This window comes from Eleutherodactylus coqui, chromosome 10 (genome assembly GCF_035609145.1).
Source record: "Eleutherodactylus coqui strain aEleCoq1 chromosome 10, aEleCoq1.hap1, whole genome shotgun sequence".
NCBI lineage: Eukaryota > Metazoa > Chordata > Amphibia > Anura > Eleutherodactylidae > Eleutherodactylus > Eleutherodactylus coqui.
This window is the reverse complement of record NC_089846.1, coordinates 75,307,108-75,333,813: the sequence shown is the minus strand read 5'-3', so window position 1 is coordinate 75,333,813 and position 26,706 is coordinate 75,307,108. Positions and strand designations below refer to the sequence as shown.

General features: G+C 49.3%; 1 protein-coding gene across 1 annotated transcript; it reads left to right on the top strand.

The window, feature by feature from the left end:
• Positions 1-747: 747 nt before the first annotated feature.
• LOC136580608 (serine/arginine-rich splicing factor 4-like) lies at positions 748-26,397 on the top strand. The gene is made up of 9 exons (XM_066581299.1): positions 748-818; positions 9,633-9,743; positions 12,513-12,749; positions 13,960-14,082; positions 16,662-16,739; positions 16,827-16,958; positions 18,848-19,000; positions 20,267-20,379; positions 23,973-26,397. Exons 2-8 carry the CDS (start codon positions 9,639-9,641, stop codon positions 20,342-20,344), a joined length of 906 nt encoding a protein of 301 aa, XP_066437396.1. The 5' UTR covers positions 748-818; positions 9,633-9,638; the 3' UTR covers positions 20,345-20,379; positions 23,973-26,397.
• Positions 26,398-26,706: the final 309 nt, after the last annotated feature.

The window sequence follows — 26,706 nt, the reverse complement described above, 5'->3', positions numbered from 1 at the left end:
GTCTGCAGGAAGTGAGCAAAAAGCCGTACGCACCCCAAATAGTAGCAATAACCACTACAATGTGCAAAAACGGGCCGCCGTACAGCGCAGTAGCAAAAAAAGTAAAAAGGTTACGGGAGTCAAATGACGGCAGCCGAAAATATTTCATATTAGAATATAGAGTATCTAGATGTGGTTTCACTTGCACCGCAGCTTTAGTTCTGTAAAACCTCTCCCTAAAGAAGGCACAATAGCTTTTTTTCCATTTTGCCTCATAAGGAGAACTTTTCGATCACATCATGTGGTGGGTTAAACGGTAATGAGAACAATATAACCGGTCTCGCAAAAAACAAGCGTCACAAAGCACGGTCAGCAAAGAGAGAATGGAAAATGGATGGCACAAAGTATCCAGTCGCCTCCGTAACCAATCACAGCGCAGCTCTCATTCTACTAGAGCAGAATGCAAAGTGAAAGCTGCGCAGTGATTGGCTGCTGCGGCAGACACTTTGTTTCCGTTCATAAATCTCCCCGATATTTTTTGGAAGGGAGGAGAAAAAAAATGTAAAAGAGCGTCAGCAGGAAGGGGTTAATGCTACACTCTGGAGCCCGTGCGTACAACAGGCCACAAGTCCCCGGTTATGGCTGGCAGTGGGGACTGCGCCCGTCGTGGGGCGATCACCGGCCACACAGTTAAGCTTGTGCTCCTAGGGCCCCCCCCCTGGTGGAGGGTGTGCGGTCCGCAGGAAGTGACGCGCGGTGTTGAAGCGGCGGCGTCAGACCGGAAGGGGCGGGCTCGGGCGCTTTGTGCGCGGCGCTGACAACGGTCCGGCGGTGGAGAGGTGGGTGATGCTGCGCGCGGCTGGCCGCGGTGTCCGATCCTATCTGGCCAAGGGGAAGCTGCTCAGCAGCCGCAGGGTCTCCACCCAACAGGGGGCGGTGCTGCCGCAAGCTGCGGGGAAGGAGAGCAGTCCGGGGAGTCAGCAGCTCCCATGATTGGCAGTTGTGTGTGATGGAGGAGGAGCGCTCTGCGTGCGCGTGGGGGGAGCACCCTGCGTGGGCGGTTGGGGGGTAGCGCTCTGTGGGCACGCGTGGTTGGGGGGGCGGAGCGGGTGCGCGTGGTTGGGGGGGGAGCGCTCTATGGACCCGCGGGGTTGGGGGGGGGGAGCGCTCTGGGGGCTCGCGCGGTTGGGGGGGGAGCGCTCTGGGGGCTCGCGCGGTTGGGGGGGGGAGCGCTCTGGGGGCTCGCGCGGTTGGGGGGGGAGCGCTCTGGGGGCTCGCGCGGTTGGGGGGGGGAGCGCTCTGGGGGCTCGCGCGGTTGGGGGGGGGGAGCGCTCTGGGGGGGAGCGCGGTTGGGGGGGGGAGCGCGGTTGGGGGGGGGAGCGCGGTTGGGGGGGGGGAGCGCTCTGGGGGGGGGAGCGCGGTTGGGGGGGGGAGCGCTCTGGGGGCTCGCGCGGTTGGGGGGGGGGAGCGCTCTGGGGGCTCGCGCGGTTGGGGGGGGGAGCGCTCTGGGGGCTCGCGCGGTTGGGGGGGGGAGCGCTCTGGGGGCTCGCGCGGTTGGGGGGGGAGCGCTCTGGGGGCTCGCGCGGTTGGGGGGGGGAGCGCTCTGGGGGCTCGCGCGGTTGGGGGGGGGAGCGCTCTGGGGGCTCGCGCGGTTGGGGGGGGGAGCGCTCTGGGGGCTCGCGCGGTTGGGGGGGGGAGCGCTCTGGGGGCTCGCGCGGTTGGGGGGGGAGCGCTCTGGGGGCTCGCGCGGTTGGGGGGGGAAGCGCTCTGGGGGCTCGCGCGGTTGGGGGGGAAGCGCTCTGGGGGCTCGCGCGGTTGGGGGGGGAAGCGCTCTGGGGGCTCGCGCGGTTGGGGGGGGAAGCGCTCTGGGGGGGAAGCGCGGTTGGGGGGGAAGCGCTCTGGGGGCTCGCGCGGTTGGGGGGGAAGCGCTCTGGGGGCTCGCGCGGTTGGGGGGGAAGCGCTCTGGGGGCTCGCGCGGTTGGGGGGGAAGCGCTCTGGGGGCTCGCGCGGTTGGGGGGGAAGCGCTCTGGGGGCTCGCGCGGTTGGGGGGGAAGCGCTCTGGGGGCTCGCGCGGTTGGGGGGGAAGCGCTCTGGGGGCTCGCGCGGTTGGGGGGGAAGCGCTCTGGGGGCTCGCGCGGTTGGGGGGAAGCGCTCTGGGGGCTCGCGCGGTTGGGGGGAAGCGCTCTGGGGGCTCGCGCGGTTGGGGGGGAGTGCGTTGGGGGGAAGCGCTCTGGGGGCTCGCGCGGTTGGGGGGGAAGCGCTCTGGGGGCTCGCGCGGTTGGGGGGGGAAGCGCTCTGTGGGCGCGCGCGGTTGGGGGGGGGAGCGCTCTGTGGGCGCGCGCGGTTGGGGGGGAAGCGCTCTGGGGGCTCGCGCAGTTGGGGGGGAGCGCTCTGTGGGCGCGCGCGGTTGGGGGGGGGAGCGCTCTGTGGGCGCGCGCGGTTGGGGGGGGGAAGCGCTCTGTGGGCGCGCGCGGTTGGGGGGGGAAGCGCTCTGTGGGCGCGCGCGGTTGGGGGGGAAGCGCTCTGTGGGCGCGCGCGGTTGGGGGGGAAGCGCTCTGTGGGCGCGCGCGGTTGGGGGGGCACGCGCGGTTGGGGGGAAGCGCTCTGGGGGCTCGCGCGGTTGGGGGGGAGCGCTCTGTGGGCGCGCGCGGTTGGGGGGGAGCGCTGTGGGCGCGCGCGGTTGGGGGGGGAGCGCTCTGGGCTGCGCGCGGTTGGGGGGGAAGCGCTCTGGGGGGGCGCGCGCGGTTGGGGGGGAAGCGCTCTGGGGGGGGCGCGCGCGGTTGGGGGGAAGCGCTCTGGGGGCTCGCGCAGTTGGGGGGGAGCGCTCTGTGGGCGCGCGCGGTTGGGGGGGGAGCGCTCTGGGGGCTCGCGGGGTTGGGGGGGAGCGCTCTGGGGGCTCGCGGGGTTGGGGGGGAGCGCTCTGTGGGGGGGAGCGGGGTTGGGGGGGGAGCGCTCTGTGGGCGCTCGCGGGGTTGGGGGGGAGCGCTCTGTGGGCGCTCGCGCGGTTGGGGGGGAGCGCTCTGTGGGCGCTCGCGCGGTTGGGGGGGGAGCGCTCTGTGGGCGCGCGCGCGGTTGGGGGGGGGAGCGCTCTGTGGGCGCGCGCGGTTGGGGGGGAGCGCTCTGTGGGCGCGTGCGGTTGGGGGGGGGGGTGCGCTCTGTGGGGGGCGCGCGGTTGGGGGGGGGGGAGCGCGCGGGTGGTTGGTGTGGTCATAGGGCAGGTTTCCAGTAGCCTAGGGAGGGCTTTTTTTATACTCGTCAGCTTCCCATTCCCGCTCTCATGGACCGTGCAGAGGACTGAAGGCTGCAGGAGCCACAGAGCGTTGGAAGCTTGTCAGCAGCGTAGTGACGGGGATCTGCCCAAGTATAAATAATCCCTCCCCGGACTCCTGGGAACATGTAGTTTCTGCTGCTCATACCTGCTGACAGGTTCTCCCTTCTATCAGATCTGCTTCACTGCCCTACCACTAGGTGATCCACCCCATACAGCGCAGTGGCAGCCACATGACACAGAGGCTCCGCCCACTCAGCTGGTTGTTGGGGCTGTGGATGCTACACACTGCTCCTCGTCGCCGGGGTCTGCTCTCCTGCTGCTGGAGCGATGCGGTTTTTCCCTCAATGGATAAATCCAACCTCTTGTTCACAAGTAGAGGATGAAAGCCGCCGGGATCTTCTGCTGTAACTACCGTAAGGCCAGTCACAGCAGCGGAAGATTAGCGCGTATTACGCTGCCATGTACACATACACTGACCGATGTAGTTTCGCCCACCTTTTTGTGAAGGAAATGCGTGATATGTGAGCGCAAAAAAGAGCGCAGTATGTTCTATTTTGTCGTGTATTACGAGAGATTGTTCTCTGCGTGTAATTAATGGCGCCCAAACACAATTACATGACGTAGGGGCGGGGCTTCCTGGAGGGGGCTTGCTCATCTGATCGCTCCCTGACACCATTTGATGCCCCTTTTACACAGCGGGAGAAGCTCACAATCTGGCTGAGCGGGCAACTTCCTTACAGTCGTGCAGCGTGTCTAGCCCCCGCAGGGTCCTGCAGTTCCCACCTGGTTCACCTTCCTATGACCGATGGCGGTTTAACCCCTTGGTGACCGAGCCTGTTTGCACCCTAATAACTAGGCCAAATTTTAGAAATCTGACGTGTCACTTTAATGTAGAATAACTCCGTAAAGGTTTTGCATATCCCGGTGATTCTGACATGTTTTGTACTTCATTTAGGTGGTTAAAATAGACCGATAGAATTTGTGCATATTTATTAAAAGCGCCAAATTTGGGAAAATTTTGAAAAAGCTGTCATTTTTTTCACATTTTTAATTGCGATATTTCAAATATGTGCCAACATGCTGTACAAATGTTTGCTAAGATATTTATTTCCATCCGTTTACTTTATTCTCGGCGCACATTTGAAGAACTGTTATTTTCTTTAATCACTAGGAGACGTACAAATGTAACATTGACGGCCGCCTGCGCTTGCTGTCCTACATCTGGTGTGCATGCGCAGAAAGTGGCGTCATGTCCTTCTGGACTAGATCGCTGCGGGAAATTGTGGAGGACGGGTGTGAGTAGTTTCAGCGCCCCTCATGAAACCGATCCATGAGGGTAGCTGAAACTTCAACTTTTTATTTACATTAATACGATCGGTGTTATCCATTGGATAGCGCCAATCGCATTATCGGGAAAGGGGCTTCCCACGGATCCCCGTAACAGGTCATTTCATCTACCTCCAGTAACTGACAGCATGGAGCTGTCACGTCCAGAGCCTGCAGGGCCGTAATCCCCAGCGGCAGCGTGTTTTTATGTCCCTGGGGATTTAAGCCCAGCAAAGCAGGGCATAAGAAGGCAATGGTGCCGTCTCTAAGGGGTTAAACTGCCCGACAAGTGAATGAGCCGCTGATCTATAGGCCGCCTGAAACTGAATGCCGAATGAAAAGAGTGCGGTTCTCAATGTGTTGGCTGCGTCGTAACTGAACAATTATCCAGTTTTGCTTTTTTGTACAATTTTCTGAACGATCCTTACAGTCTAAACCCAGCATAACGTTGGCGATGTTACGGACGTGTCCTTAAGTGCCCCCCCTTCCTGCAAGACTTTATACGAGGGGCTGCTGATAAGTCTTTGGCTTTACCCAGAAAGAAACGAGATAGGAAGATGAAACTATATTTATTCCACATCCTCTCCACTGATGCCAACACACTTCTTACATTGGTATTCCAAGTTCTGTAAGCCTTGCAAAAAGAAGGATTTCGGTTGTGCCTCAAACCAGTCATCTGTAGCAGCCATAGCATCAGAAATGGGGTGAAATTTGGTACCCTTGAGGTTTGGAAACAGATGATAGTCGGAGGGAGCTAGATCTGGTGAATAAGGTGGGTGGTCAACCAGCTGGAAGCCTAGCTCCTCCAGTTTTGCCGTGGTCGCTTGTGCAGTTTGAGCGGAGGCGTTGTCTTGCAGGAACAAGATTCCTTTGGACAGCTTGCCGCACCTTTTGGCCTTCAGAGCTGCCTTCAATTGGTCCAAAAGTTCAGTGCAATAACTTGCATTGATGGTGGAACCATTTTGAAGATAGTCCCCTAGCAGCACGCCCTCCTTATCCCAGAACACAGTCACCATCACCTTAGTGGCTGATTTGGGTGAGGAGAACCCCTGTGCCTTCACTCTTCTGACTGCTCCTTGGTTTCAGGGTCATACAAATAAATCCAGGTCTCATCCATAGTGACCAGTCGGTCCAGGAAGTTCTTATCAGTCTGGAAACGTTGACAAATGGACCGGGAAGTTTTCACTCTCATGCTTTTCTTATCTGCTGTCAAACATTTGGGGACCCGCTGTGCAGATAGCTTCTTCATGTTCAAATGTTCATGGATAATGACACAAACACGTTCACGAGAAATCCCCATGATGTCGGCTATTCCTGCAGCTGAAATTGGCCCATTCTGCAGTATGAGGTTGTGCGCGGCATCAACGATCTCCAGAACAACAACCTCTCTCGGTCGCCCAGGACGTTCCTCATCATTGGTGCTGAAGTGGCCCGTTTTAAATTTGGCAACCCAATTCTTAACTGTGGAATATGAAGGGCACTGATCCCCCAATGTCTGCGACATATCACCATGAATATCCTTCGCGGACTTTCCTTGCAGAAACAAGAATTTTATCACTCCTCTGCTCTCATTTGCTGTGAATATCGCCTTAGACTCCACCATTTTGTTTTCCCGCGTGCCGAGATCACTGTTGCCATAAGCTACAAACACAAAATTTTTAAAACCTATATTAGACACACAAGGCTTTCATGTCATGTAACATTCGTTACCATAGAAACAAAATAACACAAAGCCAAAGACTTATCAGCACCCCCTCGTATATAAAAAGAACAAAGACAGCCTGCAGGTGACTGGCATCGCCACATCCGTACTAGGAAGGGGTATTAGTGTATCTTGACGCCACCAGGAATTCCTGGTGGAGTCAAGATTGACAGGGGGAGACGCCCCCTCATGCTGATTGGCAACTAAGGGGTGTTAATCATCAGGTCCTGCAAGCCCACTATAGCTTCATACTAAAGGTATACAGCGGCCACGCAGACCCACTACAAAGTTACTTGACCTGCGGCGGTGCACAAGCAGCAACCGCTGGCATGGCAGCACAGGACACACACTTCCTGCAGTGGCAGCACACAAGCACCAACCCTGAAAATGTCGCCAGCCCATACCCGGAGTCTCACTGGAGTGGCTGTGACAGAGCTGTGTTGCCGGCAGCGCAACAGCGGTGACAGCGGAGGTCCGGCACGGAGCCCTGAAGCTGGGACGGAGGTTGCGGGCGGAATGGAGAGGTGAGCAGCCGTGCACCTCTCACTGTTGGCTGAAATGCCGGTCCGCACGGAGAACACACGCTGCAGTGTGTGCATACATGTTTCCCAGCTCTGCAGCCTTACCCTCTGGGTTACTATAGTAGTTAGCCTTACATTATGACATGTTAATGCTGCGATGTTACACCCCTAACATGACACCATTTACAGGTAATAATGTAAGGCTAGCTACTATAGTAACCCAGAGGGTAAGGCTGCAGAGCTGGGAAACATGTATGCACACTGTGCTACTACGGTCTTTCTCCCTTCACCCTATCGGGAGCTAGGGGTGTGAGAGGGACGTTCCTCCTGTCAAACCCCTAGCTTCCTGGTGGTGTCAAGGTACACTAATACCCTAGGAAGGATTACACTATTTATCCCGCACACTAAATTCCATTAAAGAAAAATGCCAAAATACCCATTTTTTGGTTCATCTCAGCAAAACAGGAAAGAATAATCAAACAGTTATATAAACCTGAAAATGGTACCAATAAGACTGAAGCGGTCCCTTGCAGTGCAGCTCTGCTGTTGGGAAGTATTAGAATGTGGCACCAGAGCAGTAAAACAGATAGGAATCTATAACTTTGGTGTCGTCACCGCTGTGACCCGAATAATAAAGGTAACCTAATATTTCTGGTGAGCGCCCTAACAAATGCCCTAAACTCAGGGAAATGGCTTTTTCTTTTCTATTGCCTCCTACAAAAAATGTATAAAGGTTATTGAATACACAAAATTGGTTTCTATAAACATTACAACTCATCCCGCAGAATCCCAGATGCCAGGTGCTTAAGGCTAAAAGTGGTCATTAAAGGGGTTCTGACATGAATAATGTTTTTATGCTTTAGCAGCCATTGTTCCCTGGTCTGCCTAATGGACCCAGGGAACCCATGGTTTAATGGCTGCTAAAGCATAAAAAGATAATACTTACCTTGTCTTCTGTTGTTGTTGACATCAGGGGGTCATCTCCCGGCAGGCGCTGCTCCTCCTCTTCTGTCTGCACGAGCAGCGCCGCTCCGGGATCGCGCGCATGCGCAGTGGAGAGGTGCCCTCTGACAGGAGTCAGGACGGGCTGCGTCTCCACTGCGCATGCGCAACACTCCGGAGTTCAGCCGGACGGACGGGCCGCCCACAGCAAGCACTGCTTGTGACGTGCTTGCTGTGGCGGTCTGTCCGTTGACCTTGGAAGTGCCTGACGGATGGACCAGAGCAGGAAGCGGTCTTTTTGACCGCTCCTGCTCTGCTTTAAAGGCACAGAAGAAGATGCCGGCTGGAGGGGACATGCCTGGCGATCGGGCCAGACCAGTCAAGGTGAGTACAAATTTTTTTTTTTGATGTCAGAACCCCTTTAAAGGGCTTGTACCACTACCACTAGTTCTGCCCCGCCCACAGGATAGTGGATCGCTTGCTGATCGGGGGGGGTCTCGCCACCTACTTGGGGATATCAGCATTCTTATTGAGCGTGAATGGCGCACTATTCTTGTGCTGCTGACGGTTTTCCATCTCGCCCATGGAAGTAGATCCATTGCAAATATTGGTTTGTATTTTCATGCGAGTTTTGTCTCGCAATGTACAAAACTCACACGATTTTCTTCCCCATGTGAACGTGCGCCGAGGGGTTTGTTGCTAAAAGTAGCCTTAGGCCGCTCTCACACACCATTTAGAAACGCCGCGCTAAACACTGTAAAACACCTCATTGATTTCAATGGGGCTTCTCAGACGAGTGTTCAAATGCAGCGATTAGCAAACTCCGTTCTATTTTGTACCTTTCAGTGCTTTGTAACGCACCTCACCGCCCATTGTAATGAGGGGGTGCAGTAAAATCCGCTGTTGTATGCTTATTTCCTGTAGTGCTTCTGGTCTGTGCTGACCGCTGCAGCGTCACTGCCTGTTCTCCTGGCTGCACTTGCATCCCAAGCACTATGATGCCAGGAGTTCAGGACTGTGAAGCTGCAGCAGGCGGCACCTGACTGCCACTGTAGTACACACCGGGAGCGTCTCTTAGAAGAGAAGACAGACGAGTATGGCGTCACTTGTTTTATTGCATGGCTGACCAATAAAATAATTCATAAGCCAGACCTCCCCTTTAACACCTATGTGACCCTTCTTGGCGAGCAGGGTAATCGCGCTGAACAGAACGTCTCTACATGGGAACCGACCCCTTCCGTACCTTTATAATCACCCGTCCAGCGTGCTTCTGTTCGGGAATGTCACTGGGGAGAAAGCGGACATGGCCTCAGAGTAAGCAATAGATAACTAGAGAGATAGCCCCCCCCTCTTGTAGGGAGGCTCAAGGACCCTGTTGTACCGCCTCTAGCTTGGATACAAGATGTAATACGGGTGGGCATGGGCTCTAGGATCCTGTTGTACTACCTCTAGCTTGGATACAAGAGGTGATACTGGTAGGCATGGAAGCTCTAGTACCCTGTTGTACCGCCTCTAGCTTGGATACAAGATGTGATATAGGGGTATGGAGGCTCTAGGACCCTGTTGTACCACCTCTAGCTTGGATACAAGATGTGATACGGGCGGGCATGGAGGCTCTAGTACCCTGTTGTAATGCCTCTAGCTTGGATACAAGATGTGATACAGGGGGCATGGAGGCTCTAGTACCCTGTTGTACCGCCTCTAGCTTGGATACAAGATGTTATATGGGGGTATGGAGGCTCTAGGACCCTGTTGTACCGCCTCTAGCTTGGATACAAGATGTGATACGGTTGGGCATGGAGGCTCTGGTTCCCTGTTGTACTAGCTTGGATACAAGATACGCTTTGATGGCTGTTCTGTATAATAAGGGGAACTTGTTGTCTTCCTGCAGGTAATAATGGGCCCTCGCAAAACAGACTCAAGTTCTAAGCGGAAGAGGTCAACGCCACAGAAGCTAAAGAAAAGAAAATTGTTTGCTGCCTCGGAAAATGATTTCGTAGAGGTACGGTACGCAGCTCTCATGCACAGGGCCTTATGTAATGAAAAGCTCTATAATCCTAAAAAGCGGCAGGATAAGGGCACTTATAGAGGCAACAGATCCCCTCAGGTCAATTCAAACATTCACATTAGTTTACAGCATTTCTTAAAATACACCCCTCAGCTGCTGCAGAAACTCTTGCTGAAGTGTAAGTGTCCCCCCCAACAGTAGCATATTTGGAGCTGTGTGCTGTCCACCTTAATCCACGGAGAGCAGACAGCCACGTTATAGGGCTGTGGCAACCTCATTGAGGACTGCCAGTCCATGGGAAAACCTCGTGGTGTCCTATTCTTGTCTGTATCCTGAGAAGTGGCACGATGGGCCGTGTCCATGTAAACCGGACAGCACAGAGCAGTGGCCATGCAAGTGTCCCATGCAAGTTATGCCGGATCCTCAGGCGCCGGCCTAAGGCCCCATGCCTAAAAGTGGGTCGGAATCCAGCCCTGGCAGTGTCCGTGCTTTTCTTCAATCTGTACTGCGGGTGGTCTGCAAGGCTCGCAGTCGGACATGTGCAGTACAGTTTTTTTTATTTATTTAAAACCTCTTCTTTTTCCCCGTCATCGCTAGGCGATGACATGAAGTCTGCAACCTTTCCACAGTGTCAATTGCGGAAGGGCCGCAAATTGGGCGGCTTCCATAGACTTCCATGGAAGCTGTCCGCGCAGAATCGGCGCAAAAATGGAGCATGCTGTGATATTTTTCCCTCCACAATCGTGTGCATGACAAATCACTTTTCCATAACATGCCACGGGCGGTACTTGCTGCTGAACCCGGGGGTGGACACCAGCTCCAGATTCCGCAATGCAAATCCAGCCGTGTGCAGGCGGCCAATAGGAGAGATTTCTGTCAATCATTGACTCAGTGATATGCAACTTCCTAAATCTTTTCATGAAGATGATCTGCAGCTGCTGACGGGTGGACGGCGTGATGGTGTGCAGCTGCTGACGGGTGGACGGCGTGATGGTGTGCAGCTGCTGACGGGTGGACGGCGTGATGGTCTGCAGCTGCTGACGGGTGGACGGCGTGATGGTCTGCAGCTGCTGACGGGTGGACGGCGTGATGGTCTGCAGCTGCTGACGGGTGGACGGCGTGATGGTCTGCAGCTGCTGACGGGTGGACGGCGTGATGGTGTGCAGCTGCTGACGGGTGGACGGCGTGATGGTCTGCAGCTGCTGATGGGTGGACGGCGTGATGGTCTGCAGCTGCTGACGGGTGGACGGCGTGATGGTGTGCAGCTGCTGACGGGTGGACGGCGTGATGGTCTGCAGCTGCTGACGGGTGGACGGCGTGATGGTCTGCAGCTGCTGACGGGTGGACGGCGTGATGGTGTGCAGCTGCTGACGGGTGGACGGCGTGATGGTGTGCAGCTGCTGACGGGTGGACGGCGTGATGGTGTGCAGCTGCTGACGGGTGGACGGCGTGATGGTGTGCAGCTGCTGACGGGTGGACGGCGTGATGGTGTGCAGCTGCTGACGGGTGGACGGCGTGATGGTCTGCAGCAGTTGGCACACAGAACTGTGTATTACAAACTGCAATTGCTGAAGAACCTCTTTTTAAACAATACATGTCAATCACTTATTGGTTGACAAAGGAGAAGTTGTTGCACGTATGAGATAAGCGGTGTCTGTAGCGTTGTATGAGATAAGCGGTGTCTGTAGCGTTGTATGAGATAAGCGGTGTCTGTAGCGTTGTATGAGATAAGCGGTGTCTGTAGGGTTGTATGAGATAAGCGGAGTCTGTAGCGATGTATGAGATAAGCGGAGTCTGTAGCGATGTATGAGATAAGCGGTGTCTGTAGGGTTGTATGAGATAAGCGGTGTCTGTAGGGTTGTATGAGATAAGCGGTGTCTGTAGGGTTGTATGAGATAAGCGGTGTCTGTAGGGTTGTATGAGATAAGCGGTGTCTGTAGGGTTGTATGAGATAAGCGGTGTCTGTAGGGTTGTATGAGATAAGCGGTGTCTGTAGCGTTGTATGAGATAAGCGGTGTCTGTAGCGTTGTATGAGATAAGCGGAGTCTGTAGCGATGTATGAGATAAGCGGTGTCTGTAGGGTTGTATGAGATAAGCGGTGTCTGTAGGGTTGTATGAGATAAGCGGTGTCTGTAGGGTTGTATGAGATAAGCGGTGTCTGTAGGGTTGTATGAGATAAGCGGTGTCTGTAGGGTTGTATGAGATAAGCGGTGTCTGTAGCGTTGTATGAGATAAGCGGAGTCTGTAGCGATGTATGAGATAAGCGGTGTCTGTAGCGATGTATGAGATAAGCGGTGTCTGTAGGGTTGTATGAGATAAGCGGTGTCTGTAGCGATGTATGAGATAAGCGGTGTCTGTAGCGTTGTATGAGATAAGCGGAGTCTGTAGCGATGTATGAGATAAGCGGTGTCAGTAGCGTTGTATGAGATAAGCGGTGTCTGTAGCGTTGTATGAGATAAGCGGTGTCTGTAGGGTTGTATGAGATAAGCGGTGTCTGTAGGGTTGGCCGCTGATCTCTGTATAATAAGAATGGGATGAGGATACAAACATCCCTTCTAGACACCTTCCTGACTAGTAATCCTCTGCAGTCGGTGCTGTAAGGATGTTATTGGCTTCCCCGCCTACAGTCTCGGCCGCTCACACAGGTTACTGATACAGTACTTGGATACTCAATTTCCGAAGGTTAGACATGAAAGGAGCCGCAGAGCTGAGTGCTGAATCCCCGCAGGTCTGTTATATCTGCACTGTGTCTCTTATCTGCAGTCAGATCAGGACGACAACCAGTTGTACTTGTCTCAATTGCCCGAAACTCTGCACAACCGAGAGAACGTGACAAAAACGCCTTCTCAGACGCCGACTAAGAAGGAAAGCCTGACGGAAACCCCGCAGAACAAAGAAAACATGCCTGAAAAATATTCCAGCAGCTCAGGATCTGCAAGTAGGGGTCGAGGGCGGCCGAAAGGAAGCAAAAACAAGACCTTCCCTGTATCCGTGACTAAGGTGAGAGATTGCCACATCTTCCTGGGTCATTACATCTACATTACTAACATGTCAGGGAACCCGTCGGTCCTGTGAGCCCCATAAAGTAAGTTTAAGGGCTCCAAACAGGAGCGCCCATTCCCGGGGGTGATTTATATTGTTGCCTGCCTGTTCCCTTGCCGACTGTCCACGGAGCCATCACTGGCTCCACTCATTAGGCTCCTCATTGCGCACACAGAGGTCCGATGTTGCGGTCTATTATTTCATCTGTCCCACCAGTTAGAATTAGGATTTATTCCAGCTTCTTGGGCTGGATTCACACCAGCGTATCTGTATTTACATACACATGAACACAACTTTTTCGCGGAACGGACAGGGCTTTCTTTGTGTGCGCATCAGCATATTTTACTGTACTTTCTGCTTACGCAAAAAAATGTGCCAATGGGTCCAGCCATAATTAGTGGAATGCGTTCCAGATGTGTTTTTTTTCCTGCGCAATTATGCAGTGTTTCACGTATCTCATAGCGTATTTTGCGCGCATTTGCGCATCCCTACTGGCTCCTACCGGGACTTTTGGTGCGCAAATGCGCAGGAAAATGGGGCATGCTGAGTTTTTTTGTGCAACCGAAATGAGCTGGAAAAAATATTGTGCATGGTAACAAACCCATTGGAATCGGTAGGTTCTATTCACTGTGTTGCGCTTGCAAATAAGCTCATGTGAAATTGCCTAAAGGGCCTTTTACTTACTGCGATTATCGCTTAAACAACCGCGGGATTGAACAAACTGCTGACATTTTTGAATAAATTACACTTGCAGATGATGGCTTTAATCATCTGTGTTTTCCTCCAGGAGTTGTTTGCTCAGCCGGGCCTGTGTTTATGGGATGGTTTTCGGGCCAGCAGGGGTCTATTGTCTCTTCTAGTAAAGTAAACTGTGAACTCCTGATGTGCAAACACCAGCACACTGATAAGGTCTTTTGAACAGAGAAGGGATGGTTTTAATACTGGCTAATAACCAGCTGTAGACGAATTGAAGGAATAGCGCACGACTGCCCGCCTTTACATGTAACCATTATCGCTCTTTCGGCACTTTGAACAGATTTTGAGCCATAATTATTGCGTGTAAAAAGGCCTTTAGTCTGAGGTCAGAGCTGCTCCAGAGCCCCGATGACCGGCTCATAACTGTAGAACTGAACATAATGTTCTAACGAAGTCTTTTATTGCTTCGTAGGTTTATTCAGTCCGTGAAGGGAAGTCGCAGGTATATTCCCCCAAAAAAGAGAATGATGTGAAGAATCAAAATGGAGTAGAGACTCAAAGTCGAGGCAGAGGCCGACCAAAGGGAAGCACAAAGGTAAGTCGGCATCAGGGAATATGTCTTGTAGATATTATTTCAGTAGACCGTTTTATTTCTTGAATTTCCATGCTTTTAATGATTTCATTCCTTAGGGCTGTGGACACCTTTGGGGGCAGATTTTTTTTTTTTACTTAAATGCATGTATTTTGCACTGACAATCATTAAAAATGTTGCACGGTTTGTCTTCTGCAGCTTTAACATATCACTTCATATAGAAACTGCAGGCTAGGGACCCTTTTACACAGAACAGTCGGGCACAGGGGTGAGCATCGCTCAGTGAATGGAGGCGGAGTGGGTGGGCCATCATTCTTGTGCGCCTGCATCCATTCACAGAAAATAGACATTCATGAATGAACGCCTGCCTGTTCACACGGGCTGATCATCTTTTTTTTTCTCATGCCTGCACAATCCTAACGCCGAACAAATTCTCATTCATCGCTCAGATCATGCACGCATTTACACTGTACAATTATCACTCCGATTCCTGCAATCCAGCGAGAATGTGAACAATCATCGTACAGTGTAAAAGGGCCCTTTATCTCAGTAGGAGATTCATCAGTGAGGCTGGACTGACGGCTTGAGGCCCTTTTACACGGAATGATTATTGTTCAAAAAATCATTTAAGTGAGCGAAAGTGAACAGTAATCATTTACTTTTCATTTGTCCCTTTCATGCAGGCATAAAAATCGTCTCATTCACTAATCATTCAGTTTAAATAGCGGCCATTCAGTCGCTCTCATTCCCGAATACAGTGAAGGTGAACAACGGAACAAGCCAACGATGTATCTGCCATATAAACGGGCTCAATGAATTGTTTGGTGTAAACAAACCCTAATGGCCCTTTTAGGCCTCATGTCCACGGGGAAAATCAGGCCCGCCGTGGATTCTTCATGCAGAATCCACAGCGGGTCCCTCCTTTCCCGCGGACATAAGGCCTAAAAAGAAGATTTACTTACCTGTCCGGATGCTGCGGATCTTCCCTCCGTCGCGGCTGTGCACTTTTTTTTTTTTTTTTTTTAACTCCTGCTCTCTCGCGCCGGAGAGCAGGAATTCAGCTGCGGGTGTGCCGCGGATCCGGACGGCTTCCATAGGCTTCAATAGAAGTCTGCGGGAGCTGTCCCCGGGGGAGACATGCACTAAAATGGAGCATGCTGTGGGTGTTTTTCCACACACGCATTCCGCGCCTCAATGGAAAATGACATCCGCAGGTATTTAATTACTTGCGGGTGTCCAATGCATTCCTATCGGGCGCGGATCACGTGTGCGGGTGACCCGCTGCGGATCTGTCCTCATGGACACGAGGCCTTATACGGACCAAGAATCTCATGATTCTTGTTAGCCCAACAGAATCAGCTGGTGACGCCCTCATCGACTCGGGCAGCCCGGTTAGATTTGTGCAGTCCTCGGGCACTTATCGCTCAGGGTTTCATCTTCCTATGTGGAGCGAACGACATGATGAGTGCCCGAGCCGGCACTGACTGAGACTGAAGAAGGAGTGATAACTTCACGATTCTCGCCCCTCACTCAGTCGTCTGCCGGGGTTTAAACTGAGTGATTATCGTTCAGTTTTGTTAATTTGAAGGATTTTCTGAATTCTAATCGTTCTGTCTAATCTTGGCATTAGTTTCCCTCTATTGTCTCTTCTGCACCTTCTTATCAGCTAATTTATAACCAAAAGAAAGTTTCTTTGTTGTGTTCATAAATTGGCTGATAAGAAGGCGCTGGAGAGAAGGGTTACGGCCCCTTTACACGCTGCGATTAAAGCTTAAGCAACCGCACAACTGAACGAATTGTGAACGAACTGCCGACACTTTTGAATAACATTAGTCTCCTGTACTAATCTGTATTTCCCCTCATTAGCTTACGTAAACTCAGTAGCAGATGGGTCTGTGAGCAACAGCAGATTCCATTGTATTTCTCCTTGCATACACAATGGGTACATTGCCCTCTCCCAGTAAACACTGCACTCATTGTGCATGCTAAGCAAACAAAACCATCGTTAAGTCGCTGAAAAGACTGAAAGAACAGCATTTAAATGGAACAATTTTTTCAGCGGCTTCACGATGGCCTTTATGCCGGCAAAAAAACAGCACTGAGCAACAATTGAACGAATAGTGCACGATGGCCGCGTTTACATGTAATGATTATCGCTCACTTTCGGTGGTTTGATCGAATTTTGAGCAATAGTTGCGTGTAAATGGGCCTTTAGAGGCTGAAAATTAAAGGCCCTTTTACGTGGGACAGTTATCAATCAAACACCCACACTCCTATGGGTATTTGAAAGAAAGTCATCCTGTGTAAAAAGCATGCAGAAACTTGAACGACTAGCCGTTTATCAGCGTGGCTTATGCTGGATGCATTCAGTGCATCTTTAGACACTTGGTAACTGTCTTCCACCCATTTGCTGGCACTTAGTGTAGCATTTACCTATACTCCTTTCCCAAGAAGCCACGTCCTTTGTTGAGGTACTGCTGAAAGTGTCTAAAACCCATAAGAGCGGTGCACAGTAAGTGCGCCAGTTTAGCCTGAATTCAGACACATTTAGCTTAGTAAGTCTCCCCATTGTATTTCTTTAGGTAAAACCCATTGCTGAGGATATCCAAAAGAAATCAAGAGGAAGGCCAAAGGGAAGCAAAAACAAGAAGCCATCCAAGGTTGGTGAGAGGAGCGTGATGCTGGCTGTTCCTCCTTAGAAGTTCTTATAGCATCCTCATAGTTTACTCTTGTCATACTGATCACAGAAATTAACACCTGGATCCCCAAAGGTGGGAAGAGGGAGACCCCGTAAATTGGCATTAACAAATGAAGAAGAAACCCCAAAACGAGAGAGGGGGCGACCAAAGGGAAGTTTGAATAAGAGGTCACTCAAAAAGGTGAGATGTACTCACATGGTATGTTTAAGTCCGCACTCGCTCCATGCCTACTGTCTTTCCCTAATCTCTGCTTTTCAACCCCTCCTGCTGTAGTCCTTTTTATTTATTTATTTAATTAATCTTTACATCCCCATAATCCTAATTTTTTAAATATTTTTGTGGCCACATAAGGGCTGTTTGTTGCAAAAGTTGTGTCTTTCAGTAATACCATGTAACGTACCATTAAAAATTGGGGTGAAATGGGGAGGCCCTGGTCAGTGGTAATTGTGACACTACATATAGGGTGACATATAAGAACGCTTTGCGCCAGTTTTCTGGCATCGAAAAGTCGCAAAATTTTGCACAAAGGCCACTTGCGCAAAAGTCTAGTGACTTTTCACCTGTCTGCAGAAGCTTTGCAACTTTTCTTTTGTTTAAGTGGACTGTGCTTGGGGAGGGGGTGTAGCTGCCCTGGATCGCCAGATTTATATATAATTTACGCCAGACATGTACGCCTGGCCGGGACCAGGCGTACGTTTCTGTGAAGGCGCACAGAGTTGTGGAGGATGTGGTGAGTGCAGGAATAGGTATCTGCCTCTTTATGTATTAACCCCTTCTCGCTCCAGGACGTACATTTACATCCTGGAGCGTCGTGGTATGTATGCAGAGAGGTCTACTACAGCTGACACCCGCGGGCAATAGCCGCGATCGGCCGTTTGGCCGATCGCGGCTATTAACCCTTTAAATGCTGCTGTCAATTCTGACAGCGGCATTTAAATCTCCCGAACGATGTTCCGGGTCCTGCAAGGCCCCTTTGGTGAGATTGGGGGACCCATGGGGTGGCTTGATAGACTGCCTGTCAAATGGCAGTATGACGTAATGCTTAAGCATTACGTCATACTGCATGAGCGATCAAAGCATCGCTGGTTGTAGTTCCCCAGGGGGACTTAAAAGTAAAGTTAAAAAAAATCAATAAAGTTTTATTAATTGTAAAAAAAAAAAAAAAAAAAAAAAAAGTAGTAAAAGTTTCAATCACCCCCTTTTTGCCATATCTATTATTAAAAAATCTAAATTTATAAAATAAAAATACATATTTGGTATCGCCGCGTCCGCAAAAGTCCGATCTATCAAAGTAGCGCATTATTTTCCCCGCACAGTGAACGCCGTCCGAAAAAAATAAAGAACCCCAGAAATGCACTTTTTCAGTCACCCTGTCTCTCAGAAAAAACGCAATAAAAAGCGATCAAAAAGTCGTATATATTCCGAATTGGTAGTATCGGAAACTACAGGACATCCCGCAAAAAATGAGCCCTCACTGAACTAAGTGGACAGAAACATAAAAGTTATTGAGCGCACAAGATGACGGCAGAAAATAATTGAAAAAAATTAAATGTCTTTGAAGAAAAAAAGAGTAGTACAGTAAAAAAAAACTATACAAGTTTGGTATCGTAGTAATCGTACTGACCCATAAAATAAAGTTATCATGTCGCTTTTGTTGCAGTTTGTGCGCCGTAGAAACAAGACGCACTGAAAGATGGCGAAATGTCGTTTTTTTTTTTCATTTTACTCCACTTAGAATTTTTTTAAAGTTAAAAACTACAACTCGTCCGCAAAAAACAAGTGACGTCGATGGATAGATAAAGGAGTTATGATTTTTTTAAAGGGGGGGAGGAAAAAACGAAAATGGGGGGAAAATAAAGGGCCGCGTCATTAAGGGGTTAAGTGCACCATGCATTGGGAAAAATGTACTGAGACCGCAGCAGGAAATGTCAGGCTTAGTAGATTTTCCTCATAGTGTTTGGTGATGACCAAGATCTGTACATCTCCAGAGTTCAGTCTGCCTGAGAACATGAGTTGCCCATGATGCAAGCGGCTGGCACATTCTCACTGGTTTTGACATTCTCTTTTAGTTAGCTATTGCACTGAGGACCCAAGAAAAAAGGAATCGGGGGCGTCCAAAGAAGATTGTTTTGCACCACAGCGCTGTAATGCCCCTAACCCCAAAGCGTCCAAGAGGAAGACCAAAGAGTACTGTCAGCGTCGCACCGGTGCCAAGTGATTCGGTAAGAGACCAATACGACAACTAGATTGCCTGGGAGCATATTTCAGTACATTGTATCTTCTCTTTTCTAAGGTGTGTGTGTAAAAAAAAAAAAATAAAGAAAAATAATGTTTCTAGAAAGGACCCACAATCCACTAGGATGCAGTGCTGCAGACCTGTGTACTCGGTCCTTAAGAAGCTATAAACATAGGATTGATTGCAGAGATGTACAGAACTCTGCCTGTAATACTAAGCCTGGCCACTGCAGTAACACTAATCACCTATTCACAGTACAGGTGAGAAGTCTGATCGGTGGGAGTCTCGCTGCTGGGATCCTCATCTGGTACTGAGAACAGGCGTCCCATGTCCCCCTCTACTCCTCACTGACCACCCCCCATACAGTGGGGAGGACTTGTGGAGCAGCAGTTGATCATGTCTTCTGCCATTCTATTCTATGCTGCTGTTGGGAATAACCGAGTGCTTATACTCTATCTCTGGCAGATCAAGTGAAATGAATAAAGTGGCAGCACGCATGCTTTAAGTTCAAAGTGCTAACGACCACTTGTCCGTTAATCTGTGTGTGTGTGCTTCTCATGTCGTCTCTTATATGCTGACAGCAGCCATGTGCTCACAGGACCTTTGATGTCACCGTCATGTGATCAGTCACCTGGGCTCTGACCTCCCCTGATCACAGGATCATGTGTGCTGCGCATGTAAGCAATAATGGTGACGTCATCACGGGTCCTAAACGAGCAGCTATGTGCTTAAAACTCGAGTCCCTTTCACTAGATTATATCAGTCAGTGGCAGATTGCGCCACCACAAACACAATTTCCTAATAATTACTAGTGTAAAAACATTTACTAAAGGGCCCTAAATTGTATTGGTGTGCATATACATGTGTAAATCTATCAGATACTGTGTTTCCCAAAAAATAGGACCTACTTTTGATTTTCGGCGATTTTCGGGGAGGCTAGATATATAAGCCCTGCCCTGAAAATAAGCTCTAGCTAAATTACATAAACCAATGCAATGGCTTTTTTTTTTTTTTTTTTAATCGACCGCTGCATTGATTGGCTGAGCAGCAGTCGAAGAAACAATCAACATCCGTCTCGTTGTGGAGGCGGGATTTATGAATACGTTGACTGTAGATCAGCCAATTCCTAACAAGGAAGTGATGCTGTATGACGGCTGAGGACTGCGGGAAGCAGCGTGAGGGACCCGGTCCGTTATTATAAACCAAATACTTGTTCATTAGAACAGTGTACTGACTGTATCATCTTTTGCAGCTGAAAGGTTCAGAAGACTACACAATTGAGGATGATAAGGAGGATGATGAAGATAAGGAGGATGACTATGATGAATAAAACAGCAGATGTTGGAATGATCATTCTAAGAACTGGTAACTGTTCTTTTCGTTATCCAACCTACGAATTACCACTTGTTGCCGGTTGGTGACCTTCTTATGCGGCACAGCTGTCACATTCGCTCTGTAAAGTGACTATTCAGATGATTGTTGTCGTGTGTAAAGCCCAGCTTCTACATATCGCTGTGTAGACACTGCAGACTAACTGTATATTGTCCGTGGCCGCTGGCGGTAAAGTTACATTACTCTTGCCTAGGATCTGAGCAGCAGCGGCGTAAATTTGTCAGCTGCCCCGCCAGTGGTTGTGGACTCCCTACAGCAGGTAAAACACCCCAAACTGTTTGTAGTTTACGGGTCCCTACAACGTCAGCACTACATTAGCGTCTCTCACCTCCTCTTTCTTCTCCGCTCTCCTGTCAACATGGGATCGGAGGAGAGAGAAAGACAGTGTTGAATGCCAAGCAGCACACATTAAGCCCCTATACACATTAATCAGTTTGCTCACATGTAGCAGATTTTTCTGCAGATCCATGTCAAAATCCATGCCATTCCACAATGGGAAAACTGCACCAATACCGCTACATGTGAACGCACCCTTGCATTATTATATTACGTTAATCCTCAGTACCATGTGTATACATTAAAAACCATATAGGTTAACATTTTTAATGATGGTATATCAGTAAGGCTCAATCTTCCTTAGGGAAGTCTAATTCTTGGCCAGAAAGGCAGTTGCAATGAGGTGGATGGCTGTGGAGCCACCCTCTGCAGCGGGCTGAAGGAGGTGGGTAGATGCAGTAATCTCTTACGAAAAAATAATATACCAACATAGGGAAGTCTCAACAACTTTCAAAAGTTGGCCATGGCTTAATTATGGGGGCTGTGGCTTAATTTGCACCAAACACTATAAACTGATTAAATGAAACGGAAACATTATGTACTACCAGCCTAAAAGCTAAAACACATGGGAGCCAATGTTTGTTGAACTGCTTAATGCAATATATGTTAAACTTTGTTTAATTCCTGTTTTAATTTGTTTTTACATATGAGAAAGTTTGTACAATATTTTCTATCACGATTATGTTGCTTGTACCAATTTTGCAATATTTTGAATAAAACAAAGTTAGAAAAAATTCAGTAAAACTCCTAAATTGCTCAGAAATGTAAATTTTTTAAAAAGTGCTTCCAAAATAAAGTAAACAAGTGGAACTATATCAGAAAAAAATAAATCAGCACGATATATATTTACTAGATATGAGCGAGCATACTCATTAAGGGCAGATACTCGAGCGAGTATCGTCCTTTTCGAGTACCTGCCTGCTCATCAGAAAAGATTCGGGGGGAGAGCGGGGGGGGGGGGGGGAACGAGGGGAAATCTTTCTCTCTCCCCCCTGCTCACTCCCGCAATCGACCTCTCAACCCCACTGCCACCTGAATCTTTTCTGACCAGCAGGCAGGTATTCGAAAAGGACGATACTCGCTCGAGTATCTGCCCTTTACGAGTATGCTCGCTCATCTCTAATATTTACATATTTGATATACTGTAGTTGAAAAAACATTTTAAAATTTTCCTTGATTTTTGGCAGTTTTAGTAAATACGCGCAAATCATATCGATGTACTTTTACTACCTAAATCAAGTAGAACGTGACAAAAAACAGTCTCAGGATTACTTGGACGTGTAATTTTACCTTTGTTAAATAAGGCATATACAGTCTTGGTCTTGAAGGGGTTAAACGCTATTGCAAAATGACTGTCAACCCAAAATACATGCATTTAAATGAAAAAGGTGTCCATGGCCTTTAAATGTGTTCTCCGGGGACATAGTTTTGTTCGAAAACTTCTTCAGCCTGCAGTCGTATAATGACAGAACTCGTACTCGCCCTTCCATTCTCCCCACCGCCGCTAACTCTCCGGTTTTCACTAGTCTTAACTTCCTGGAGCAGGGAGCTGGTGATTACGTTCCCGAAAAAAGGGCCATGTGACAGTTGCAGCCAATCACCAGCTCCACTTTAGCCATTGAGTAGCTGTGGCGCTCATGTGATCCACTGTTGGGTCGTTATCACTCCCCTCCAGGAAATGAAGTTCAGCGGGGACTGGAGAGCCGACAACACGGGAGTGGGGAAAGCATGGAAGGGAGAGAATGTGTTCTTCTATATTACTGCAGGCTATGGAAGTTTTTGAGCAAAACTATGTCCCTGGAGAACCCCTTTAGGGTAAGCCTGCAAATAAAAGAAGCTGTGCTGCATGGTGCAGTGTTGTGATGGGCATGGTGCACCTCCATTTATAGAACTGTCTAACAATAAGGGCTCTTTTACATGGGCTTGGTTTTACTGCAGTATGGGTGCGTCAAAAAATTGCGGCTAAACTGCACTAAAAATCGCGTGAATGAGCAATTTTTCACGCACAAAAGACCCGAGCTTCATGCGCATGAAAATTGCGCATTCACTAGAGCAGTGTGTTGCTTTAAAATAAATCAGCTGCTCCATGGGGCGATAGAGATGAAAACTCGGCAGGGCTTCAGGATTTTCCCATAGAAGGGAGGGAGTGAGGGAGTGAAGGTATATCCCCATAGTGCAGGGAGAGGCGGGGTGGGGCTACAGGGGTTTCCCAATGGATATTCCGATAGGGCGGATCCCTCTAGCCCTGCTCTCTTCCCCCCACGCTCTCAGGGAAGCCCTCTCTCCCTGCTATGGGGATATCCCTTGGGAAACTGGCTGCTGGGGAGGGAGGTGGTGGGAGTTCCCAGCTGCTTACAGCGGGAAATTTAAAACTTGCTGCCTGGAAGCGCATTTTAAATGCCCCACTGTAAACTGTTAGTTTCCGCAGGGATTAAGGGAACCCCATGGGAGATGAACAGAACCCTCAGGGCTTCCCCTCATCCCCACGGGAACTAACAGGAGTTTACAGCGGGACATTTAAAATGTGCTTCTGGATTTAGCGACTCCGCTGCTGTGTGGAATTCCCCCAGTCAGCAGAAATTCTCCTAATGACTTATAATCTTTGTTTTGGAGCGTCAGACATGGCTAAACTCCAGCTCCCATAGACATCTATGATTACTCCAGCGCAGCTCGCGCCAAAGATGGGTCAGGTCCTATCTGTTCACGCAGCACAGACCTTAGATGCGGCATTGTGGCCACGCATGTCCTTTCTTTTTAAGGTGCAAGTTTTCTTCATCTGAACGTTTCTATAGGAAGCCATTGGATCTAATAGATGCGATTTTTAAATTTTTATTTATTCCTATTCTGCATGAAAACGCTGTGTGAATGAGCCCTTAGACTGTCCTTGTTGCCCATAGCGACCAATTGCAGTGCAGCCTTCATTTATGGAACTATTCTGTTAAAATGAAAGCTGAGCTCTGATTAGTTGCTATGGGCAACACAGAGCGTTTTGATAAATGAGGTCCCCTGTATGTCCTGCAGTATACATGGTGTAGAGCCTGTCTGGCCGGTAGTGTGAGGGGGATGCTGCGGCGGACATCATATGGGGGCAGCCTGGACCTTCAGTCATCAGATCTCCAACTAGAAGATAATGTATACGTGTGAGCATTGATGCGCCCTCGAGGACCGTCTGTCTGTCTTCTGTGGTTGGCGCCCTTCACCTACTTAACTTCCTTTTTTTTTTTCTACAGGAAAACCTTTTGGTGAGCGGCCAGCAGCGTGATGTTGGAAGAGAATGGCGTGGCTGGACGATGTCTTTTGTAGTGACGGGCAGTATAAGATGTACATTTTGATGTGTAGTGATGTTTTTTTCTTTAGGTTCTGTGGGAGCCTTAAATATTCTTACGTTAACATTGCTTTATTGTAATTTGCTGCCGAACGGTTTCTACCAATGTGAATTGTAACGAGGTAGACTTTTGCTTATTTCCTCTTTTTACCATAATATCTTTAATGTAGCCAATGTTTTTTTTGTTTGTTTTTTTTCCTTTCTCTTCAGTGACTAAATGAGCGCAGCTTGTTACGTGTTCAATTAAGTTTTCTCACAAGGATACTTGGGGCCATTTACAAACTCTACAAAGAACACACGAAAAACATCATATATGTATGTATTCGGGCATCTGATGATATTTACATAACGGGCCAATTTCTGTGGGAAAAACAAAAAAGAGGCATGGAGTGACAAAAATGTACTTAAATTGTTACTTCAAAGTAGTAAGAACCTTAAAAGAGCCTGTGTGATTGGGAGGAGCAGGAATGACGCTGGTGGCAGCCGCATCTCCGGAGGAGATCCAGTTGGAAGACATGGAGAAGGCGATGGTAAAACTAGCAGCTGACGGCCAAATGCAAGAGAAGGCTAGGAGAATGAACTTTGTTTGCAGCCCACCTTATCATAAATGAAATACAATGCGTTTCGGGGTCCGCCAGAATACGGCGGGCATCAATGGTTTTTACTATAGATTGAATGAAGAGCGAGGATCGTCTCGTGGCACCATCCGTTTTTAATGTAAATGAAATGGATCTCAATGAGTTTCAGAGTCAAGTACAGACGATTCAAGTGGATGATGGCATGAGTGGTTTTTTTATCAGCATAAGGACATGTCAAACATTTTGCTCGCTGGGGCTTTGGCTCTAAGATCCCCACTGCTCATTAGAATAAGCCATCTTATTGTCCCTTCTCCCTAGCTGAAGACACAGCAGTAGGCTCTCTTGAGTCTGTCTTCTGTTCGCAAGCAGTGACAGTGCTTGGACAAGAATTCAGCTGGCCCGTTCCAGCGATCATTGGGGCACTGGGCAACCGGACCTCCAGTAAGCAAACCTTTTGACATGTCAAAACTTTTTAGAAAGTGCAGCTACACTTTTAATGGCTGACGGTACCAGTGGTTTTTATTGTAGACAAAATGCCATACCTTGCATATTGGGGTCCCTTGAACTCCACAAACCCTTATATTGCATGTTACCTGCAATAAACCCATTTCTGCCTCCAGCTGTTGACTATCGTAAACTGTCCGCACAGAATCTCTCCTTTTGTTATAGCTTCAGCGATTGTTTCCAGCAGACATGACGGTGTGCTTTCATGTACACAGACTAGTCATAGGCCAAGTAGACTTGGGTGCAGCCTTTGCGCCCTACAACACCCATTAGGAATGCTCTTCAGGCTAACCGTCTTGTCACAATAAGGAATATCTAAATAGAAAAGATGAAGTGTCATCTGTACGTGCGCATGATGCACCACTGTTCAGCATTTTCTCAGTACTTTGCCAAAATCCTATCTACTCCTTTTTTTCTTTGTAAATCACCCCCAAACCCTCCCCCATTTACAATGCAGAATACACCGGTACAAAGGTTACAATTACACGTGGTTCAATACATTAGGTTGAGGATGAAGGTGGAAATTGTGGTTATTCAAAAGGCCAATAGGTGTAGAAGTCTTCATCTGATTACGGCCCAATCTGTATATTATAGTGCGCTTGAGACATTATATTACTTAAAGGGAACCTGCCACCAGTCTGTCAGATATAAATCTGCCTACATGGTTTAAGCACTGTCGAGATGAGCGTACCAACGGTCACTCTGCGGATCACACTGTGTCAAGCATACCTGCAAACAAAATAAATTTTATTTGTCCTGCACTGTATGCAAAATATGGGCGATCGGTCTGGTGAGGGGGCCAGACCGTTCTTGGTGGGCTGACTGGGCCATCTCTGCAGGCCTGTGTAACACCGCCCTTCTGCAAGCAACGTGGGGGTGGTCACATCACTGCAGCCACGACTCAAGTCCCACATGCGCTCTGTGGACTCTCAGACCAGTGCATGCGCAGTAACCTGTCCTGAGTGTAGCAGATTTATCTCTTCCAACTGGTGACCGGTTCCCTTTAAGTTGAACTGAATCTGATGTAAGCGGTCTTCCTAGCTGCAGAGAGGCTTCATGGGATTTTATATATATATATATATATACCGCTACATGTAAGCTAGTCAGATGAGCTGTATGTACACCATGTTTGTAAATGACCCGTGTGTCAGGAAGAGACTTGTTCACTTTTTGTTCTGTACTCTTTAAGTATAGTTTAGTGTCTTGTAATCAGTTTTACAAAAATAAAATGTCTCCTTTCTTGTGAAATCCTTGTGTCCATACAAACTCCTGCTCCATAAGGAAAACTACCGCAGGGGGCTGAGATCCTTCTTTATTGTATAGGGGTGCATTCACAATAATGCAGGCTTCAGAGCAGAAATCTCAGCATCTCCTGCTCGTTCAGTGTCTCCACAAAGTTTATTCTAGTGATCTCTAAGGAATAGTCCTTTTGCATGGCAGAAGCTCAGCGAAGCTTTTGGGCCGCCTTCACACAAGCTGTATTCGCTGCGGCTTTCTGCAGCAAGGGCTCAACTGCACCTACATGATTTTGCCACGGATTTGCAGCAAGCTTCAACC